The 22993-nt window shown below is 43.9% G+C and overlaps 1 protein-coding gene across 1 annotated transcript in view; it reads left to right on the top strand.

The window, feature by feature from the left end:
- Positions 1-21688, top strand: part of HECA (hdc homolog, cell cycle regulator) — a 44990-nt gene extending 23302 nt beyond the window's left edge. The window contains exons 2-4 of the mRNA XM_040965412.1: positions 6666-7703; positions 14681-14835; positions 18166-21688. Of these exons, the coding sequence (XP_040821346.1) occupies positions 6666-7703; positions 14681-14835; positions 18166-18330 (1358 nt within the window). The 3' untranslated portion in view covers positions 18331-21688. The remainder of the gene's footprint in view (positions 1-6665; positions 7704-14680; positions 14836-18165) is intronic.
- Positions 21689-22993: the final 1305 nt, after the last annotated feature.

Here is a 22993-nt window from a genome sequence, read left to right on the forward strand (position 1 = left end):
CTGGCTCCTGGCTTTGGATTGGCTCCACTCTGGCCATTGTGGCACCTGGGGAGTGAATCATCAGACATCCTCTCATTTGGTTGCCATGTATACATACCCCTTGTCTGTGTTCCTGCTGTGCTTGTGGTGTTTTTCATCTAGTGGAGCATTAATCTTTTGACTTTAACATGAAGTTAAAAATAGATTATTTCAGAAATTAAGAAGGAAATAGTGAGGTGGGGAGGAAGGGAGTTTTATCATTATATTCTTAGAATTTGTGTCCATGAACAACAATGGATCTGTTCTTTTAGTATTTCTACCACATTAACATGAGAAATGATGACACTTGTGTTGTAGTTATGCATTTATTGTGGCCCGGAAAATCTAATGTATTAATAACTTCCTTAAAATAAATAAATCATAAAAACTTAAAAGAAAGAACTTGTTGATTTTTTGCTCCTACGGATTTAATACCATGGCTTTTAATCATCGTGCATAACTGGGTGGTTCTTAGGTGCCCGGATACTCTTCAGATTACCGTCCTCATTCCTTTATTGCTGTGGCAGCCCCTGGGGGTCAGGACTGTGATTCCCACCGCTTCTGGGTGACTTGCTTAGGTCTGAAAACCGAAGGGACACAGAACCGAGGGTCACCTGCGCACAGGCTGGCTCCAGGACTGCCGTCCTCCCGGGTCTCAGGGAAGTGTGCTGCTTGTCTGTAAGAGATGTTTTCCCATGTAAAAGAAATTACTCCCTGCAGGTTGGAGCAGGGAATCAGTGGTGTAGTAAACTACTTCAGAAACGCCACATTTTCATCTGGTACCTGGGAGCAGACCGAGGTAGCACTGACAGGGAGGAAGGGAGGGGCAGACGCTGTGCCGAGAGGGAAAGACTGGATGCAGGCACCGGTCTCAGCACGCTTGCTTTCCATCTCCCCGGCCGCTGGCGATCCCTGTCAGGAATGATGTGAACTTCATTTGACTTGAGCGCCAGTAGGAGCTGGGTCCTACACACCTGGTGATAACTCTGTACAGATAGGCAGGAGGTGCTTATGTGTAGATTTTTAAACAGTGCTGACTCTGTAAGCATGTTTCCGATAGCTAATTAGGTTATCATGGTTTGCGGTTAGGTCCGGTGGGATATTGGTGACACAAGCCCTCCCCTGGGTGGGATTCCCTGTTCCCTGTTCCCTTCTCTCTCACTGTAGGTTTACTTGTATCGGATGAAGCTGTGTTGGACCTTTGTGGAACTGCTGTTCTTAAGAATTAAGCACTTCATGAGCTTACAGCCTTAGGAAGCACTCAGATGTTTCTGTAGTGTAATCACACATTAGTCTGACTTGGAGTGTTATTGGTGTTGGCTTCTTAGTTACAAAATCTTTTCTTATGCGTTTTGAATTATAATACTTAGGAAATTGGGACATGACATTCATTTACTTATTTACTTAAATTCTGACCATTTAAATGGTGTTTCTGAAAGATAAGGAAAAACAGAATATATGAGAGCAAGGTCATTTAGTTGGGGAGTCGAATATCCAAGTATCAAGATACTGCAGAGATAGCATATAAGAATAAACGTTTTTATGAAACTTCACAAAACAAAGTATTTCCATGTACCTTTGAGTTGAGTAAGACATGCATTATTAGACCTTTAAGAATTTATTTTTTTTATTGGAAATCCAGATATACAAAGAGGAGGAGACACAGAGAGGAAAATCTTCTGTCTGATGATTCACTCCCCAAGTGGCTGCAATTGCTGGAGCTTAGCTGATCAGAAGCCAGGAGCTAGGATCCTCTTCCAGACTTCCTGGGCTGCTGCAGGGTCCCAAGTCTTTGGGCCATAAGTGAGAAAAGTGCGCTAGGTAGAATACCCTGGGGCTGCAGACCTGTCCCTGGGAGAACACACTTGTTACTTAGTGTTTGTAAAGCTCTTGGCTTTGCATTGGTGTTTGAGTTCTAGCCACAAGACCACATCACAGTGACTGATACGTAAACAAGCAGGAGAGTTGGAGGGTAAAATGCAGGTAAAAACAGCTGTGATCCGAGGCGGGATGTGGCAGAGCGGTGCTGCTGAGCTGTGTTCCCTACATATGCTTCTATTTGAGCTCTTAGATGCAGAGCTCTGGTATGTAGAAAGTGCTCTGTTGGTTAAATGGTACATTTTCTGCTTTTTTTTTTTTAAATACAAATAGTATTCCCCCCTTTTTGTCTGACTTTATTTGATATGAAAAATATTTTTTAAAAGATATCAAGTCAGTCTCAAGCTAGCATTTTGAATATTGTGAATACAAACATAAGGTCATGTCATTTGATTTCATTGGTACTGCATTAATATATTTTGATTATTGCCATTCTCTTTCAGAGGCATTTCCTTCAGTCCTTTGAAGGATTGAAGATGAAAGCAATTGAATCTTGTTTAATTGCCTAATTAACATTATAAAGCATACTAAAGGTCACAACCCAGATGACAGAAGCTCCTTTCTGTTTTTTTTTTTTTTTTTTTTTTTGGTTGGCGTTGATATGATCAAATCTTAACTTCTCTTTCCCCTCCTTTTACCAGTGTCTTGAATGTAAGTTTGTCAGCCTAGGTTTCTGTAAGGCCTGCACCTGTTGGTGCTAGAACCCAAAGAGGAATAAGAGGCATCTTTGCCCAAGTAGTCACCTGGTCAGGACACAGTGAGGGAGCCAGCTGCTGGGGATGTAGGAGGCCCAGAGAATCCTGGTCAGATTGGTGTCTGCAGTGGGTCTGAAGTAGGAGGACAGCGGAGACGTTGGGGACACTGCTTGTGTGTGTGTGTGTGTATTTTTCCATCCTTAGAACAACATCCTGATTTGATCTGCATTTTAAACAGGAGAAGGTCTTTGTCCAAGGGCACATAGCCTATAAATGATGCTGGTGGTAGAGGCACTCAGGCAGTCTGATGGTAGAGCCATTACTGTCAATCCATAGCCTTAGCTGAATGGGGTTTGGGTAAAAGACGAATGACCTATGGACTCTCAGGAGGTAAATGGAGAGGCCATAGTGAGGCCTGTGGAATTGGTCTAGGGCCATTTTGCCAAGGCCCTGGAGCTTCATGCTTCTAAGAGGAATGGGTAATACAAGTCCTAGCCAACATGTGCCCGGATTGCATGGTTCCCTGTTCCTGTGCGATGTGTCAGATGAGAAGTCATACGGTGCAAGTTTTTAAATAGTAGAGTCCCGTTGTTTATTCCCTGCCCTGTATCTTTAAGCTCTCCTGAGTTTCTGGCCTTGATGCTCCCAGTTCAGGAGGATGCAGTCTGAACTGTTGCCATCCTCTTCCTCTGGCCCTTGTTCCTTCTTTCGTGCCCTCTGTAATTCAACTTCTGGAGTATTTCCTGATTGGTTGTCTATATGCACTGTGTTTATCTTTCCATCGTTTTCTTATTATGAATTTATTTTATTTTTGTTTGAAAGGCAGAGTTACAGAGAGAGGAGAGACACAGAGAGATCCTCTGTCAGCTGGTTCACTTCTCCAGTGGCCACAACAGCTGGAGCTGGGCTGATCTGTAGCCAGAGCTTCCCACGTGGGTTCAGGCCGCAAGAACTTGAGCCATTCCCTGCTGCTTTCCTAGGCCATTAGCAGGGAGATGGATTGGCAGAGGGGCAGCTGGGACACGAACCAGTGCCCCTGTGGGATGCTGGTGCAGCCGGCGAAAGCTTAGCCAACTATGCCACATTGTGAGTCCCCTTTCTCTCCGTTTTGTCATTTTGCCTCTACTCCTTTCCACTCCCCTCTGTGCTCTCCTACTTCCCTGGAGTCGTCCTCACTCAGGTAGTAACACTTAGCTCTTTGTTCAGTCTGATGAACACTTTCCAATGTAGCATTCCAAACTGATTCTCAACCAGGGATGGTCATTTACCTTAGAGAATTTTTGGAAACACCAGAGAGATTTTGGTTGTCAGTTTTGGGCAGTGATGCTGGGGACAGCTCCCGTGCAGAGGGCTGTGGTGCTGGCTCGCCTCTTACGGAGCCCAGCCCAGGTCCTACTGCTGGGCCATACCAGGCCCAGAAGTCACTGTAGGGAGTCTGAAGACAGTACTGAGCCTGCACAGCATTCTGTCACAGTGTCTCTGTCCCCTGAGCCTATAGCTGGCCTGGACTGTCTGGGTGTGGTTCTCTTCTGACTTTTTTCTTCAGTCCATTCCCAGTTCCTTCCTGACCAGTTGCTGTAGATGACTCTTCGCCAGCCTTGATCCATTTCTTTGCTGTTTAGGGCTCTTTCTCTCGTCCCTCAGCTCTGCCCTTTCCTCCAGTTCTGGGGTTAACCTCACCGGGCCAGGGACTCCACCTCCATAGGCTCAGTTCTAGCCCTGTTGGTGCTTCCTACACAGGTCCTCCCAATTCAGTGAGCTCACAACAGTGCAGTCCACGTGTGGCTTTTGTGCACACCTGCCCCTTGCATTGGCTGGATGTGTGCACCTCAGCCCAAGTAGTCATTCTAACCTTATACTGCAGCCCTTTCCCTCTGGCTTCCCTGCCTCTATTCCGGCTCACACTGCCCTGGCAGCATGGGGGAGAGAAGAGGAAAAGAAGGGTGTGGAGGTTGGGGTTGCAGAGGAGGTGTTTAAGGCTGACAGTCTTCCTTCAGTTTCGAGTGCAAAGGGAAGCTAACTACTGAGTATGGCATGTGTAATCTTGGTGGCTCAGCCCAATGGTTCCTCTTTGGGAGTAGTGCTCTTCTCCAAAGTGTTGTGAGTTTGGACATTATGATGGGGGAGCAGAAGTCACAGACAGTGTTTACAGCTCAGTGACGCTAACTTCCTGTCATGGCCCAGATCATCCCATGCTGTAGAGAACTGTCCAGATGCCCCAGTGTGCCCTCTTTAAGAAGTGGCATGTTTGATTTTAGCTTTTGCCTGGAGAGGTGAAAAGAGGAATACCAAGCACCAGTTCTGGATAGTACTTATTTTGGGCAGTGGGAAGTAAGAGAGGAATTGAATAGTAATAAACACAGAAATGCAGGGGAGAGTTTAAAGGCAGCGATGAATTATACATGCATTAAGAAATTGTAGGCACGAATGAGGAAGGTTGTGTTGAGTTTCTGTGGCATCCTTCTCATCTCAGGAGTGACTCACACTTAGTCCCTGCCTCTCATTCCCACAGCCTCGAGCTGGGTCCCCCTTCTTGGCAGACCTACAGCCTGCTTTTTTCTGTTCCTGCACTGCAAGGTCCTTGGTTTCGCAGCTTGCCCTGCATTTGGGCAATTTTGCCATCTCATGACCCAGCTTTGGCACCTCACTACCTAGCTTCCTTTGCAAAAAACAAAAACAAAACAAAACAAACCCCCCCCCCAAAAAAAAAGAATTTCAAGTTGCATCGCAAAGATGAAGCTGATGACAGGAGCAACAACAGGATGAGTAGATTCTCATATGGGAGGTACAGCGCTAAACTGCTTCTGTACATTATTTATTTAATCCTCACAAAACCTCTATGAAATAACTGCTGTGGCTACACTGCTATTTGTAGTTGAAACAGTTGAGGATTAAACAAAGTGAACAGTCTACCACCATGCATCACTATTCCGTGTACCTGGGGTGTAGGTGGTTGAAAAAACTTTCCCTCCCTTTCATTTTGAAACTGTTCTTATTTTAGGTTTACAGCACAGCTGAGAGCTCCTGTGTGCCCACTGCCCCACAGTTGCATAGTCGCCTGTCAGCGTTCTCTGCAGAGATGCGTTTGTCTCAGTGAACTGACATTGACACATCATGTCATCCTAGGGTTCACTGCTGGTGCACACACTGTGCATTTTGACAAAGAAATAATAAACGGTGTGAATCCACATCCACTGTCCTAAAAACTTCTCTCTGTGCCACCTGTGCGTCCCTCCATCCCACAGGAATTCTTCTCATGTCTCTATCATATGTCCTTTGCATTTAAGACAATAACTACTAAGCTCAGATACTCAGATTGCAGCAGGCAGTCACAGGAGCCCACAGAGTTCTGATCGCGAAGTTGTGATAACTTCATGAGAAATAGACTGTGCCTTGTGCCACTAAGCTTCCTTCCTGAGATCCTGCCTGGCTGGTGGGATTCTGTCTGGTGAACTGTGCTGAAGATAGGGTGTAACTAGCTCATTGTTCCTGCCTTCTGTCCTTATTGCCCAGGGAGCATTCTGGACTTTCCCATTCACAGCCCAGCAGTGGGATTTTCTGTGGGCGTGTGGTGGATTTGACTACATGCCCATGCTGTTATGTGATAGACCATTTCAGAAGAGAATTGAGGAGGAGGCCGACCTGTTTGCTGCCTTCTCTCTGGGATTCTGAGCAGCCTGTAACAGAGGGCTTTGGGACCCTCTGAGATACCAGAGTGGTTTGTTTTTGAAGGGAACCCTGGAGTTGCCTGCTGTTGTTTTTCTGTGTTAGGAAACCCTGTGCCATGATCTGAGTACTGAAACATTTAATTGCACCGTAAAGGATGTGTAGTTTTCCAAAGCTTGTTGGAATGTATTTGAGCAGGTGAAAAATACCAGAAAATAAATAAATAATGTTGGCACAGCATTATATCAGAATAAGCTAGTAAATGTTTTCTGATCCATTCTGGTATTTATTCCAGTGGTGGAAATCTTGACACAGAAGCATTGTCCCTCTGGCATGAATGAGGCAGCACGTACAACAGCTTTGCTTTTGAATCTGTGTGTTAAATCTGTCTTTTTGTTCCTCTTCCAGAAGCCCCTTGTGCCACACCACTAATCTGCAGCTTCGGGAGGCCGGTGGACTTAGAGAAGGACGACTACCAGAAGGTGGTGTGCAACAATGAGCACTGCCCATGCGGCACGTGGATGCACTTGCAGTGCTTCTACGAGTGGGAGAGTAGCATCCTGGTGCAGTTCAACTGCATCGGCCGGGCCCGCAGCTGGAATGAGAAGCAGTGCCGCCAGAACATGTGGACCAAGAAGGGCTACGACCTGGCCTTCCGCTTCTGCTCCTGCCGCTGCGGCCAGGGGCATTTGAAGAAGGACACAGACTGGTACCAGGTGAAGCGGATGCAAGAGGAGAAAAAGAAGAAGTCTGGGGCAGAGAAGAACACGGGGAGGCCTCCAGGGGAGGCCGGTGAGGAGGCCAAAAAGTGCAGGCCCCCGAACAAACCTCTGAAAGGCCTGAGCCACGACCTCCCACGGCGGCATTCCATGGACCGGCAGAATTCCCAGGAGAAAGTCAGCGCCGTGGGCTATGGGGCCCGCTCGCCTTGTGCCTCCCCTGGGCAGTCGCCACCTACAGGGTATCCCATCCTCTCTCCCGCCCATTTCGGTGGCCCACGATCCTCCAGATACCTTGGGGAATTCTTAAAGAATGCCATCCACCTGGAGCCTCACAAAAAGGCCATGGCAGGGGGACATGTGTTCCGAAATGTCCACTTTGACTACAGTCCTGCCGGGCTGGCAGTTCACAGAGGGGGACACTTCGATGCACCTGTTCAGTTCCTGCGGCGCCTGGACCTCTCGGAGCTGCTCACTCACATCCCCAGGCATAAGCTCAACACTTTCCACGTGCGGATGGAAGACGACGCCCAAGTGGGCCAGGGCGAGGAGCTGCGCAAGTTCATTCTTGCGGCCCTCAGCGCCAGCCATAGGAACGTTGTCAACTGTGCCCTGTGCCACCGGGCACTGCCCGTGTTTGAACAGTTCCCACTGGTGGATGGGACTCTGTTCTTAAGTCCCTCGAGACACGATGAGATTGAATACGATGTTCCTTGTCACCTTCAAGGTATAGGTGTTCATTCACCTTGCCTGCTTTCTGTTTGTTAAAATTCAAACTGCCTGTTATATTCAGAGGGCAAACAAGGCAGAAATTTTTTGTCTCGCCTTAAAGTGAACTGGTGGTGTTACTGAGTGATTGAGTGAGTGAGTGAGTGAGTGATTTGTCGCAGGCAGGTGCGAGGTAACATCTGGCTATTTCAGCTTCCCCAGGCAGGCAGTGGTGGTGGCTTTACTGTATGTCACTGTACCGAGTAGACCTGTCCTGGTGGGAAGTTTTATGTGCTCTTTCTGTCTGATTTGAAGAGAGTTAGTTTGTCATAAATGGGAGGAAACCTAGCGAAGGAATTATGTAGTTGCCTTTTGCTGTGAAATAGTTATCTTTGAAACCTGTTTAATATGCCCAGCAAGCTGTATACTGTGCTTAATCCTTTCAAATCTGTGAGGAATGGTAGGGATCAGAAAGGGCCATGGTGGTTTTAGATTAAATTAATTTTGAAATGACAGAAGATGGTTTTGATGGAAGAAAAAAAAAAACCAGTAGAGAATAATGGGAGCTTAGGATGTTCCTGTGGTGGGGCAAGCTCACTCCTGTGGCTGAGATGCCACGGTGTGGGTCCCTCTGAACTGTGAAGCAAATGACAGAGTCGATGAGTACAGGGGAGAAGTCTGCATTTATGAGAAACTGCTGAACATGCCATAAAGAGGAGATGTGTGACTTCTGACGTGGGTGTGGCTTTAAAACCCTGCAGTGAAAATGGTAGAGCCCCACCTATCTGCTGCCTGCCTGCTCCCGCTGTCTCAGGCCCCAGAGACTCTTTTAGATCTTAACTGATTCTTCTTCAAGTTTGTAACATCCTAATTTTAAAGATTTCATTCTCGTTCTCCAATCTTAACCATTACCTGTTGAATTCCAAGGCAGATGGGTACATGTCCTCTTTTCCTTTTTTTTGGTATAATATATTTCAATTCTTGATCCAATTGTCAATGTTTTTACTGTTGTTTGTAACTGTTTAGTGTTGAGCCAAGTGTAGGTACAGAAGGCAATCCAGGGCATCTGTTGTTTCTTTGAATTGCTTCATTACCTTAGGGCTCACTGCTTCTTTTTCCTTTTCCTTTTTTTTTTTTTTTAAACATTTTGACTAGTTATTCTTACTCTACGACAGCTTTGCAAACCATCTTTCAAAAACCTTCCCACAGTGGGTGGGTGTTTGGCCCAGTGGTTGTAACACAGGTTAGGGAGCCAGTGTCCCATGTGGAGCTACCAGAGTTCAATACTGCACTTGAGCTTCTGCACCCAGCTTCCTGTAGGTGCGAATGCAAGGACAGCAGTGATGACTCAAGTCAGTTGGTTCCTGCTGGCCACGTGGGAGACCCAGATTGAGTTCGCAGCTGCTTGCTTTTGGCTCAGTCCAGCTCTACAGGCATTTGGGAAGCAAGCAGTGGGTGAGAGCTTTCTTCTCCTGACCCTTCTCCTTTCCCCTATCTCTTAAGTAAAGAAATTTAAGGAATAAAGGCAACCACAATAACAAAAAACTTTTCACACTACTTCCAGATGTTTTTTTGGGGAAAAAAGGTCTTTTTTTGAAGATATTCCTCATGCTGTCTTTCATTCAGTCACTCCCACTGGTCCTCGTGCACTCAGGGACTACCATACTGTATATGAAGTCTCTTGAAAGCTTTGTGGGACATGTGGTTAAAAATGTGAGTTTATTTTTATATGATTTTTTTTCAAATCCATATATAGTTTCTCTGTCCTATACCTTTTCTACAGTTTTGAAAAAAGTACTAAAATAAACATATATGAAATTCTATTTCCCATGAACTAACTTTTTTTTTTTAAGATTTTTTTCTTTTAAAAGAGTTGCCAAGAGAGAAATAGAGAGATCTTCTGTTTGTAACCGCCATTGTTTACCAGTTAGAAGCCAAGCACCAGGAGCTTCTCCTGGTCACCCCTGTAGTTGGGCCACCTTCTGCTGCTCTGCCAAGCCATTGGCAGGGCTTGGGTTGGAAGTTGAATAGTCAGGACACAAACCAACACCTATATGGGATGCCGGCATTATGGGTGGCAGCTCTGTCTGTGAAGCCAGTGTGCTAGCTCCTTCCAACTTGTAACTGTCCTTCTGGGAAAGCCTTTATTTTTTCTGTTTTAAATATATCTTTTCTTAGATCTCGTGTTTTCTCTTTTCTTGGTTTGTTCCCTGTTGGTGGACATCCCACAGGGGCCTTCTGAAATAAGAAGCATGGCAATAGATGATTGGAGACTTTGGAAGTCTTCAAGTATATGAATTCCATCCTTACACATGATTAGCTGGGTTTAGTCTTCTAAATTTTAAGTGTTTTGCCCATTCTTTGGTTTCTGCTATCTCAGTGTGCTCCTGTTGAAAAGTGTAATGCTCACCTCTGTCCCGGCTTCCACCGTCACGCCTTCCCTTACTGCGCATGTTTTTCTTATATCTCTGCTATCCTGAAAGTCCCTCAGGATGGACTGTCTCTCCCTTTTTTCCATCTTCATTCTTTGAGCTGGGTACCCTCTTGGCCTTTCATATATAAACTTTAGGTCAAATGTTTAGAGAAATGTTCTTTTGAATTACTTCTTTGATAATCTTATTTATTTATTTATTTAAAATGGAAGCTCAGATTTACGGGAAGAAAGACATAAGGAGAGAAAGATCTTTGATCTGCTGGTTCACTCCCCAAGTGACCACAGTAGCTGAAGCTGAGCTGATCTGATGCCAAGAGTTAGGAGTCAGGAGCTTCTTCCAGGTCTCCAAGCAGTTGTAGCGTCCCAAGGTTTTGGGCCATTCTCAACTGCTTTCCCAGGTCACAGATGGGGAGCTGTGTGGGAAGTGGAGCAGTCAGGACGTGAACTGGTGCCCATAAGGGATCCCAGCACTTGCAAGGTGACAATGAACCATCAAGCCATCATGCTGGGCCCGCTTTGATAAGTTTAAACAAAAAGTCAATGGGGCTCCTGTTAATCAGACATTGGACTACTTAAGTTGCTCCTTTTTTTAAGGTGGTGGGGAAAGAAGACTTTATTATATAAAATATGCTTGATTCTGCTGTTGGCTGTTTATCTTTGGCATGGTGGAAGATTTCCTCTAGTGTATATATTTCAAACTGAGTTCAAGGTGTTCTGTTCTCATATATTTAATGTCTAACGGCTCCTATTAATAATGTTGGGTTCTTGTTTCATGGTTGTCAACTTGTTTTCTCTCTCTGAACAGAGAAAGAGAACCAAAGTCTCATTCGTTTGGACAGTTTTACCTTTTTATTAGCCTTGTATGTAAAGCAGAACCCTCCACAATGTAGTGATTTAAAACAGTAATGACTCAAAAACTTGTATCACCTCTATGGGTTGGTTGGTTAAGACAGCCTGTTATACACAGCTGGTCGTCAGCTGACTGGTTGGCCATGGAGGACTGAGCTGGGATGGTTTCCATATCCAGTGGAGCCTTTCACCTTGCAGAGGTTGGCTCGGGCTTCCTACCATGGCTGTTTTAGCATTCATGCATGTAGGAGCTCACACTAGGGGCATAAGCATGGCGTTGTAATGCCGGTCCCATTCTGTTTGTTGACTGAGTCGTCAGGCTGGCCCCAGTTCAGGGGATATTCTGCTTCCTGACACGAGAGCTGTGTGGACACGTATGGTGGTCTGTAACCTACCACTCCCCCTTCGTTTCCTTGCAGCACCTCATCCCACCTCCCCCAAGTTTGTTGTCTGGTTCCAGAGGAGCTATTAACAGTTGCCATTCTCCCATGATTTCTGGCCTTGGGTATGCTTGGTTTAGGTTGTGTGTGCCTCATTGTTATACCAAAGATAAAGTTCAATTATTTTTTTTTCTTTATCCCATTGTAGAATGTTTTTGAGGGAAGTGGGTGAAGCACCTTCATTCCTCTAATCACAGAGTTTGAGCCTTTCTTTATGAAGAAGAATGTGAGTGCATAAAAACAGGTCACAGGAGAGTAATACATTTTCTTCCTTTTAAAGATTTGTTTTGTTTATTTTAAAACAGAGTTATAGATAGAGGGAGAGACTGAGAGGTCTTCATCTGCTGGTTCACTCCCCAAATGACCAAAATAGCCCAAGCCAGGTCAGGTGAAGCCAGGACTAGGAGCCGCTTCTGGATATCCCATGGGATGCAGCAGCCCCAGCACTTGGCCTATCCTCCAAGGTGCATTTGCAGGGAGCCAGATTGGAAATGAAACAGCCAAGACTCAAACTGGTACCCATAATGGATGCTGGTTGGCATTGCAGGCAGTGCCTTAATAGGCCATGCCTCAGCACCAGTCCGTGGTAGTAGTGTTTTTCTACTCACAGTAGACAGGTTGTTCTGATGTAGTTCATCCCTCAATTGATAAAGCTTTCAATTTAATGTGTGTCATGTACTTGTAGTCCTTACTTACCTTAAGTTTATGATATCATATAAGATGCTCTTGTAAAATAGAGGCACATTTTAATATGTTTATAAAATCTTAAAGCAGAAGTCATACAGGGGGCTACATTTTGATACACAGAAAGGCTGGCAGTGTCAGCTATTTGCTGGTAACAAGAGTGAGTGATGTGGTTAAAGAAACAGAACAGGTTGTGATCTAGAGATAAGGAGAGCACATGCTAGTTTGGAGCTGGGGTGGAATAGTACAGCTCCCTTGGCAAGCTGGCTGTGATCTTTGTGAATATTACCTGCATGGTTTTCAACATTTTAAAAGGTAGGGGGAGTTGCTTGAAAGGACTAAGACCTAGAGACAAAGTTGAAACGTTTATGAGTTCCAGTGAGAGACTGTTGAGGTGTGAAATGGCCATGGGCTGTGTCTGCAAGGTGTGATCCTCAGGGAAAATAGCAGCTTTGGGGCCACTTGACTGTGGAGGACACATGGTGACTGACTCAAGAGCGCCAAGTAGTGTTGTCACAGGCAGGAGTGGAGAAAGTTGGGAGAAGGATATAATTTTCGAGGGAAGATGAGGGCACTTGGGGTTGTTGGTCTGTAGAGTCGCTGGGACTTGCATGGCACTGTCTGAAAAGCACTGTGTTTTAGAAATGAGCACTTGGAATGGACTCAGAGGAGCCTTTTTATTTCTTCTTGTATTATTATTATTTTATCTAACAGTGGAGGTTAAAAGCTTCAGAGTTGAAGAACCTTGGGTGTAGAGAGAAAAGGGTTGTGACAGCTCAGGACAAATCTTGAGGCTGTTGAAGAAATGGATAAATAAAGAGGTGAAAATTAGGCCTGACTGTGTGTGTAAACATATAAACACAAGTAGATGAGGGCTGTGTTGGCGACACACTTCCAAGGCTTTCAGAAGCTGAGCTGTTGATTATGGGCTTGGAAGATCCAGGTGTGTAATCAGTGGGTGAGTCCTTAGTACCGCGAGGAAGGCCCCCGGGCATGGGGCAGTGTTGAAGCCTGGGAAAGCTTACTCAGAGAGGCTGCTGTCAGTCATTTGTTCTGTTACAGAGCACCAGCCTGGCTTGCTGTGGCCCAGCAGAGTCCGGGCCACAGGATGCCACAGTTTGCTGCTGATTACATGTGCTCCAAGACTGACTGACGGTGGCGGACCCTGGTGCATTGTTCTCTCGCCTTACTTCTTACCCTTCCCTGCCCTCCCCTCACCACCCCTGCCCCTGTAATCTGACACATCTCTGAGGAAGTGTTTGGTTTGGTTTTAATAAATTATTAAGACTGTTTTAGTCAGGACATTCTTACTGGGCTGCTTCACCGCTTGGAACCGCAGGCAATTGTTTTCTTAGGATCTGCTTTTTGCTCAAACTCCCAAAGAAAAACCTGGGCTAGGGTTTAGACATTCTGAAGTCTAGGCACTTAGGGTCTGTGTAATAGCAACGGAAAACAAGTCCTGAGACTCAGTTTGGGCGAGGCACTCCCAGGAGCTTGCCTGCAGGCCAAGGGTCAGATCCCAGTTTGAGTTGGACTTGGCTACTTACTATCTTTGTGTGCTTGGGCAAACGGCTGAAGTACTGTAAGCTTCACTTCCTCCCGGTGATGTGTGGAGACAGTAATGCCTGCTTGGTAATGCTGCTGTGAGAGTTAAGGAAAGAGTGGCCCCCAGAGCTTGCAGCACAGCACAGATCCTTGGTCAGTACTCTAGCTGAAATCATGTGTGGTGCACAACATTATGGTCATTTTTGTTCCTCACCTGACTTGTGTGCCCCCCCTGACCTTCCCTCTGCCTAGCAGCAGCTGTGTGCCATTGAGAGTTCTAGGGTGCCACAAATGAGGTATGTTCCAATGGTGGCCGTGGTAAGTAGGCTCCTTCCACCGTCAGTGTCTTAGAGCAGCAATAGGCAGTCCTGCAAGCAACTCTTGTAGCTCTCCTGTTTTGTCGTAGAGGCCCCCTAAGGTTATAGTGTCTTTTGTGGTTAATGTGTCTTATTAGCCTTAAGGTGCTAGTGAATAATACAGGAATGAGGCAATGACTTTTAAAAATGCAGTAAATAATAAGTTGTTGGTTTCCTTTTAATAAAAGATTTACAGATATGATACATTTCTGCTTGCTAAATTAGATGTGATGGCTGGGAAATCTAGGAGACGAGGGCAGATTAATGCAGTCGTGTGACTGTAGTGCAGTGCTGGGCTATCAATACTGAGACTTTTTAACCTTTTTTTTTTATGGGAATTGATGGGTAGCCCACTTTCGTCATATGCATGCTTCTGAGCAGGATGTCCCGGTTTTGAGCCTGTGGCACTCTATTTAAATCTGGATGCACATAGTATGTAAACCCAGCAATAATTTTTGGAAAATCAAATTGAAACAAGTGTTTAATAAGCTTGAGCTACATGTTTTGCTGCCAGAAGTTAATGATTCATCTTTAATCTGAAGGTCTGCTTGGGAATATAGGAGAATTATCAACAGCTTCCTATTTACATAAATGATAAGGTACTTGTTTACCATTGGTGGATGAGGCCTGCGGAGATGAAGTGCGGTGTGGCGATGGCCGCTCTGAGCCTGGTGCCTTCTCTCTCCAGGGAGACTGATGCACCTGTACGCAGTGTGTGTGGACTGCCTGGAAGGAGTTCACAAGATCATCTGCATCAAGTGCAAGTCGCGATGGGATGGCAGCTGGCACCAGCTGGGCACCATGTACACCTATGACATCCTGGCTGCCTCTCCCTGTTGTCAGGTTGGTATTGAGCCCACTATGTGGGCAGGAGGTAATAAACAGTAGCCTTGTGTCACCAAGTACATGCAGGGGCCTTGCCTCGGAGAAGATGCTTCCGAAAGAAGGAATTAAGTCTTGAAATACCGCCAGAGTGCAGCAGAGGTGGCTCATCTATAGTATGGCCATTGAATGGAATGTCACTCAGTCATTAAAAGGGATATTGTAGAATAAAATAAACTATATGGGAAATGCTTTCCATTTATGAGAATGCCTCAAGAAGTTTATGAAATATGGATTTGAAAATTTATTTTGGTTCAAAAAATTTTGAAATCCATGCGTAGATCTCTTATAATGCACATTTTTCATGAACTTTTTAAAGAGCCCTAGGAAGCCAGAAAAGCAGGTTATAAAAGGGTGTAATAATATGGTTGTATTTTTAGATAAGCCAGCTTTCCCGGGGACCGGCCCTGAAGTTAGTGTGTATCTTTTGTTTGTTTGTTTGTTTTTCAAAGCATTGCTAAGAGGCCAAGGAAGACAGCACCTGAGAGTTAGCTGTCTGGAAAAGAGGGATGCACGCATTCATGAAAGCTCATTAAATGATCTGTGTGAACACAGGGGCTGAAGCACAGAGATACTGTGGCTTATTTTGAAGTGCTTAAGGAAAAAAAATAGCCTGTTATTTCTTGGATACTTGCAGATAGAGGATAAATTTTCATTTTCTCTGTAGCTGCCAAGTCTAGCTTGTAATTAGTAATGCATACTTTATTAGTTATTACATGACTTGCATCTGTAGCATTATAGTTTGTTTAAGAGATAATTCCCACTATCATTAGCTCATTCTAAAGATGAGCCGTGTCTGTTGAAAGGAAGAATTGCCAAAGTTAGTGTTTTAGCTGTATTTTGTCCACGCCAGTATTCTTCAGAGGAGCAGTCGGGCTGTAAGAGACTTACTTACATAACCGTCCTGTCCTGTCCTTTGCTTCTAGCAACATGTGATTAATTTTATGCTGTTCTAATAAATCAATTACATTCTCAATTTTTAAATGAGATATTACACTCTTTCAGTTATTCCCGGTGGCATTTTATGATGCTTACTGTGCCCTGATACCAGCTCTCGAGATCCAGAGGAAACCAAAGCAAGGAGTTCCTTTCTGGCACATCATCGTATCGTCTGTTTAACCTGAAGAAGAAATAGGAAGGAAAAGAATGTTGGGTATATCCACTCGGAGAATCTGAGTACTGCACAGAGAGCCTAGAAATCCGAATGGTTTACACCTTGCACCTTGTATCATGGGTGTGAGCAAAACACAGCATTCCCATTCTGGTATTTTTTTAAAATATGCTTTTTTTAAAAAAAGATTTATTTATTTCTTTTTTAGAAAGTCAGATATAGAGAGAGGAGGAGAAACAGAGAGGAAGATCCGTCCGATGGTTTACTCCCCAAGTGACTGCAACATCCGGTGCTATGCCGATTCGAAGCCAGGAGCCTGGAACTTCTTCCAGGTCTCCTACCTGAGTGCAGGGTCCCAAGGCTCTGGGTCATCCTAGACCGCTTTCCCAGGCCACAAGCAGGGAGCTGGATGGGAAGTGAGGCTGGCAGGATTAGAACCGGTGCCCATATGGGATCCTAGCGTGTTCAAGGTGAGGACTTTAGCTGCTAGGCCACTGTGCCTGGCCCTAAAATATGCTTTAAAAGAAAAATGATAGTTGGGTTTTTCCTGTATCTAAGGGAGAAAAAATGCAAGGGCATCCTGCCACATTAAGCCAGTTGGTACTAGCTGTGTTCTATATATTTTTTTTCATTAAAGCATGATAAGCCCAGGTCTATATTTCCTGGCCTAGAACTGAAAATGCAAACATACTTGATTATTGGGGTGTGTGAGTGAGACAGAAAGAGAGAGAGAGAGAGTTAGTTGACTGCTTATTGTAAAGTATAAATGTTAGATAGTACTAAGGAATCAGAAGTATTCCAATAAGACTGAGCCAAAAATGAACAGTAATTGATTATTGGAAAGGAATAACAGGTTAAAGACAGGTTTGCTTGAACTCTCACCTTTACTGTTGTAAGCAATAAAGCAATTGAAGGGAAGATGATCTAATGTCATGGAGAGTGGGCTGTGGGACAGGCCACTTGGCTTTCAGTCAGCATTTCTGCCTTCTGCCCCCTGGGATCCTGAACATAGTTCTTTGTATCCACGTGCCTCAACTGAATCATCTAAAATTCACAGGGTCCCGCCTGCTTCACAGGTTTTAAGACCCCATTTTCTAACTTCATCTTTAGAATGACTGCAAATTGAAAGTCTGTTTACTTATGCTATCCGGTTTCTCATTGAAATCCTGAATCCTTGGCTCTGTGACTGTGCTGTCAAGGAGAAAGCCTGCAGAGATGCACTGGAAAGTGCTGAGAGAGTCCGTAAGTCTCAGGATAAACACAGCACTTATCCAGGCTGCCAGTGAGAAGATTTTGGGAAACATTTATTTTTACATCACAGGGACTGTTAAGTAGAGTTAAAGATGTGTGTGATTCTTTTTTTTTTTTTTTTTTGAAAGTCAGATATACAGAAAGGAGGAAAGACAGAGAGGAAGATCTGCTGTCCATAGATTCACTCCCCAAGTGGCCACAATGGCCAGAGCTGAGCCGATCTGAAGCCAGGAGCCGGCAGCCCCTTCCAGGTCTCCCACATGGGTACAGGTTCCCAAAGCTTTGGGAGCTGGATGGGAGGTGGGGCCTCCAGGACGTGAACCAGTGCCCATATGAGATTCTGGTGCATGCTAGGTTAGGACTGTTAGCTGCTAGGTTTCTGCACCAGACACCAATTTTTAAAAGAAACTCAGACCCTTCAAAGGAATTTCACGCCAGCTAGGCTAGACTTGGGGTACGCTCTTGCCACTCTGAAATGCAGGAGGCAGGGGAGAGGGTAGACGTCACGGTGCAGCACGTTAAGCCATCGCGTGTATACTCACATCCCACTTCAGAGTGTTGTCCGGAGATCTGGCCCACCTGCTGTCTTTCACACTCTTGCTCAGATAAATGAAAATAATGTAATGTGCATGTAATATTTTTTTTATCCAGGAAATAAGAAGTTCTTACTGCTGAGGGGTCTTTCCTGGACAGTTAGGAGTCCTAGTTTAGGGTTTTCCTTTTGCTGGCGAGTGGGAAGATGAGCAGCGTTGCGTATCAAGAGAGAGACTCAGAGCCGCTCATCGTGCACATCGATGAGGCGTATTTCATCATGTATCTTACACTTTGCATATCCAGTTTTTGATCATGCAGAACATACTGTACCAAACCATTGGTCAGCTCCCCAGGGTGTTTGCTTGGAGGACTAACTCAGTCTGTGTCTCCTGCAGGCCCGCCTGAACTGTAAGCACTGTGGGAAGCCCGTGATTGACGTGCGGATTGGGATGCAATACTTCTCCGAGTACAGCAACGTCCAGCAGTGTCCACACTGTGGGAACCTGGACTACCATTTCGTGAAGCCATTCTCCTCCTTCAAAGTTCTCGAAGCTTATTGATGAAAGCTTTGCTTTAATAATAGCTATTTTGTTTACTTTATTACATATCTTTTATAGGGCACCATTCTGTGTCATCCATTTCTTTTCTAACTTGAGGGAGAGTTTTGTTGTGTATGCGTGTGTGGGTGTGTGTGTGTGTGTGCGTGCGCCACTGAAACTGGGCTTGCCTCTTGCCCTGTCTTGATTCCCGAGTGCTAGTGTGTGTGGTCATGATCAGTGCACTGGTGAGTAAGCCTGAGGGTTTCTGAATCTCAGATGTAGCTTCATGGTGGTGGGGAGAATGGGACAGATTTAGCAAAGGAGTTATGTGACTGACTAAAAGCATGACAAGAGTTGGGAGGGAACTCTTAATACAATGTTAGCTTTCCTAAGATCCGCTGTTAGATCTTCCCAGAGCTTGGGAACGATATGAGACAAGTGAGTACCAGTGCTGGAGACCCCGTGGTGTGTTGGTCTGCGTCGGGCGTTCTGCAGCCTCTCTTAGCACCTGGTTCACTCTCACTGACAGAGGATTTGCAAGTGGACATGGGTGCTCAGTCTTCCACTGTTGTGATTAAAGAGCTTTTCATACTGAAAGCAATATCTAAGTTGTAAGATGTACAAAAGCTATTGGCATTGTGAGTGGTGAGTAAACAGAACACACGTGAAGTGAATTTGCAGATAATGCACACAGCCTCAAAGGCACACAAGGCAGAAATCCATCGTTTGAGTTGTGTTTTGAATTGTTCAGAATAGTTTTTAAGGAGAACCCATAAGCAGTATGACTTGGGTGGTGGTGATTTATACGGCCCGTTTCATTGAAGTGCCATTGAATGTCCGCGCCTTCTCACAGGTAAATCTCAGAGCTACACAGAACCAAAAATTGCCATGCTGTTCTTCCTCAAAATTGCTTCTGGCCACTTTTAACCCTGGCTTAATACTGAGTTTCCACAGTCCAAGGTTTAACCTTAGAAAGGAAAGGAAAGAAATTGAGAAAATGATGAAGAGAATAATAATTTTAATACTTACTTCAAGTATATTCCATTTTTTAAAAGCACTGATTGTCCTGTATAACACTGTAATTTAAAAACCAGATCATTCTAAAGATCCCTATGACACTTTACTGTTGCTGAAAACATGATCATATATAGAATTTGACTAGTCAGAGCATGGACATTCTAAAATTCAGTGTTCTGTTTATTAAATCTTAGTAACTGAAACAGACTGCCACCCCATACCCCAATAGAATTATAATTGGAATATGACTTCTTCAACATGAATTTGCAAGTTTCACATATGATGTGTACACAGGTCTTCCAGAAGTTCCTGGAAATGCTAGTAGGAAAAATGACGTGTGGATTTCACATTGCTTAGAACTAAAATAAACACTTAATTCCATTTCCCATGAACTTTTTGAAGTGTCTTTGTTTATATTTTAAAAATGCTGAGAAGAATCATTTTATGGATAGCCATATTTAGGATACATGCCAACATTTCATATTTCTCATTTGGATGCTGCCAGTTTTTTCCTCTGTGTTCTTTACTTTCAGAAGTAATTAGGCCTTACTGTAAGTTTCCCTTCTCCTACTCAAAATATTAGATATTTTGTTTGAAATAACATAGCATTCATGTACCAACTTATCAAATGATATTCATCCTTCAGTCTGAATTGGTATTTGGTTTGCTGCATCTGAAGAGTGTTTCTCAGTGAGGGGACAGTCAGAATGCCTGTGGGAAGCCAGGAACCACCGATACCATCTCATGCAGCTCATGCAGAGGTCTGTGGGATGTAACCTTGCAAATCTGTGTGTAATCTAAAAAGCTGTAATTGTAAATTAATTATTGGATCAATTAATACTTTGACCTACCCAAGTCTAAAAAATTGGTTCCTCTTATCTTCTTGGTTTTTACTTGTGAATTTAAAGTAATCAAATATTTGTGGTGCTGTCCTTAACCTACTTCAGTTTTTGCAGTGAAACGTGCTTGTATCATTCTGAAGCTTCAGGTTGGTCTGTACACTGCATTTCAGCTAAACTGCTGCAGGCCCGGTGTGTCTTGTGCTCCACTTTGTCTCATTAGATTCTTTTTCTGCCCTCCTGAAAAATAAGTATGATGGGGTCTCATCATAATTGGCTAAAATTCACTTAGATGTTAATTTGATGATATTATCATTCTATAAATGCAACCAGCGACTTACATAAAAGAGGCTTAAATATCATACCTGAAAATCTCTTGTCTTTCAGGTATTATCAAAGAGAACATCTGGCTGGTTTGAGAATAAAGATGATTAAGTACACAAAACTGTGATGATAAATCTTATTTTAGAAATTGTCTGGCTAGTGTTTTCCCCTGGCTTGCCTTGAGGACCTTGATCAGAATGGAGACGAGTCTAGAGGGTTCTGCTGTGGCTGGGATACTGACAGGCACCGTTGCCAAGACCCCGAGTCTGGGAAATGGCTCTCAGGAGCATGAAGCAGGGAGAAACCAATAGTTTCAAAATGGATTTTCATCCACTCTAATTTGTTTTTACTATTCATTTGTAAGAGTTCTATACCTTGAACAAATCAGACTATCTAGTTTATTGAAAAGAAAATTGTGCTCATATTCAGGATACCTGAGTACTTCGCCTTTTTCTGGCTATATCTAAGCAGTTGGCATACTGGATTCTTTCTTTAAAAGAGAGATGTTGTGCTGTGAAATCGAGGAATTCATGAATTAACCCATTTAATTAGAAAAGGGCTTTTCTCAGACACCCTTTTAACTTCTAGTTTAAGAGAAGTTCATCTTCTGAGGGAAAAAAAATGGTTATTTACATATTGATTTGAGGAAAATTAACTCATTAGGAATATTATTAAATGTTTATTCCCTAAAATTAATAGACTGATATGCATTTTAATCAAATCATTTAATCTGTCTTCTGATATCTTACTTAGTCCTGCAAGACTAATGTGGTGTCGTCTCCTGTACCCAGGTCCTATACTCCGTTTTGCTCTTCTGTTTAGTCTCCAGGATGCAGGTCTTCAGTCATTGGAGTTGGAGACTGGGGAGGAGGTGAGGGAAAATGCTCTTGTTTGGTGTTTTCCTTCCTGTAGTAGGATGCGCATAATTCACTCATCTCCATGTCCTATTGACTATTTCAATCCCAGGTAATTGAAAGGAAATGTAACTGATGGGCATCATTAAAACCAACTCAAAAGAATATTCACATCAGGAAAGATTTCTTTTAAAGATATCTTGGATTGCACTTTCATTGAGAGGAAACAGTGTAAATAGTTGAAGAATGTTGATGAAATTGAAACACTTGGTAATGGAATTGTGTGGTGATGGACGGTTTCTGTGAAAATGTGTGTATTAAAAACAATAAAATTGCAGAAACTGACACTGTGCTTTGTTTTTTCTTTTTGTTGGTGTTTTTGAGCCATGGGATTGTCTGGTTAGAAGATGGTAAGCAGTAGAGATTCTATAGTTTTGGCCTCTGTTCAGGTAACTATTTCAAAATTACTACTATAGTTAATCACAACTATAGATTTTTATTGGTGAGTGCAGGCCATGTATCCTCTCTGCCTTCCCTCCACAGCGAGAGAAGGATTCTGAAAAGCAAAGCTGATTTCCTATGCAAAACCCAGAGTTAATTGTGTTGGTTATGGTAACTGCATTGAATAAATTCTAGTAAAGTAAATATGGAGGCACAGGTTGTATTTACCCACCCCAAAGGCCACCATCCAGAGATGTGCTGCCAAAACCAGGCATCCTGAGTACTCTCACTCACTCTCATCTTTAAGAAGATGTAAGCTTTATGGCCTGGTTGTCATGATTCAGTGATATTAAAACAAATAACCACAGACAAGTCAACTTAAAGGAATGTTAATTTATGTAACAGCCAATAACAAGAGAGGGCAAAATACTTCTTCCTGAGTTAACGCTTTATAAAGGAGACTGTTCTGAGCTGGGCTTCTTAAGCATTTTGGGTTTGAAGCCTCATAGTTTTAAATTTTTTTCTGTTTTGTTTAGGATTACATAATCTTAGTTTTCATAATGAAATGATCCAGTTGCTAACTATGGCGAAGGGAAAATTGAGTCATAAACTTGCTGACCCCATATACTGTGATTAAGCGTAGTTTCTTTATTTTTAAAATCTTTTTGTTGGGCCAGGCGCGGTGGCCTAGCAGCTAAAGTCCTCGCCTTGAACATGCTTGGATTCCATATGAGTGTTGGTTCTAATCCTGGCAGTCCTGCTTCCCATCCAGCTCCCTGCTTGTGGCCTGGGAAAGCAGTCGAGGCCCAAAACTTTGGGACCCTGCACCTGTATAGGAGACCTGGAGGAAGTTCCTGGGTCCTGGCTTCCCATCTGTGCAGCTGCAGCCGTTACAGTCACTTGGGGAGTAAATCATTGGACAAAAGATCTTTCTCTCTGTCTCTCCTCCTCTCTCTATATGTGACTTTCTAAAAATAAATAAATCTTTTTTAAAAACTTTTCTGTCCCCTAAATTTCAGATTATTTTAGCCATTGGATTGAAATGTAAGGACACTTTAGAACAGAGGTAAGATGGGGATGACGATGGGCGGGCTCTGGGGGCTGATGTATGGAAAACCTGTGCTGCCACTAACTGACTGCAGGTGCTTAAGGCTTAAATTCTGTTTAGATCCTAACAGACTTGTGATCTTATTTCCGCAATGTGATTGA

Source organism: Ochotona curzoniae, unplaced genomic scaffold (genome assembly GCF_017591425.1).
Source record: "Ochotona curzoniae isolate NIBS_2020 unplaced genomic scaffold, NIBS_Ocur_1.0 scaffold_3890, whole genome shotgun sequence".
NCBI lineage: Eukaryota > Metazoa > Chordata > Mammalia > Lagomorpha > Ochotonidae > Ochotona > Ochotona curzoniae.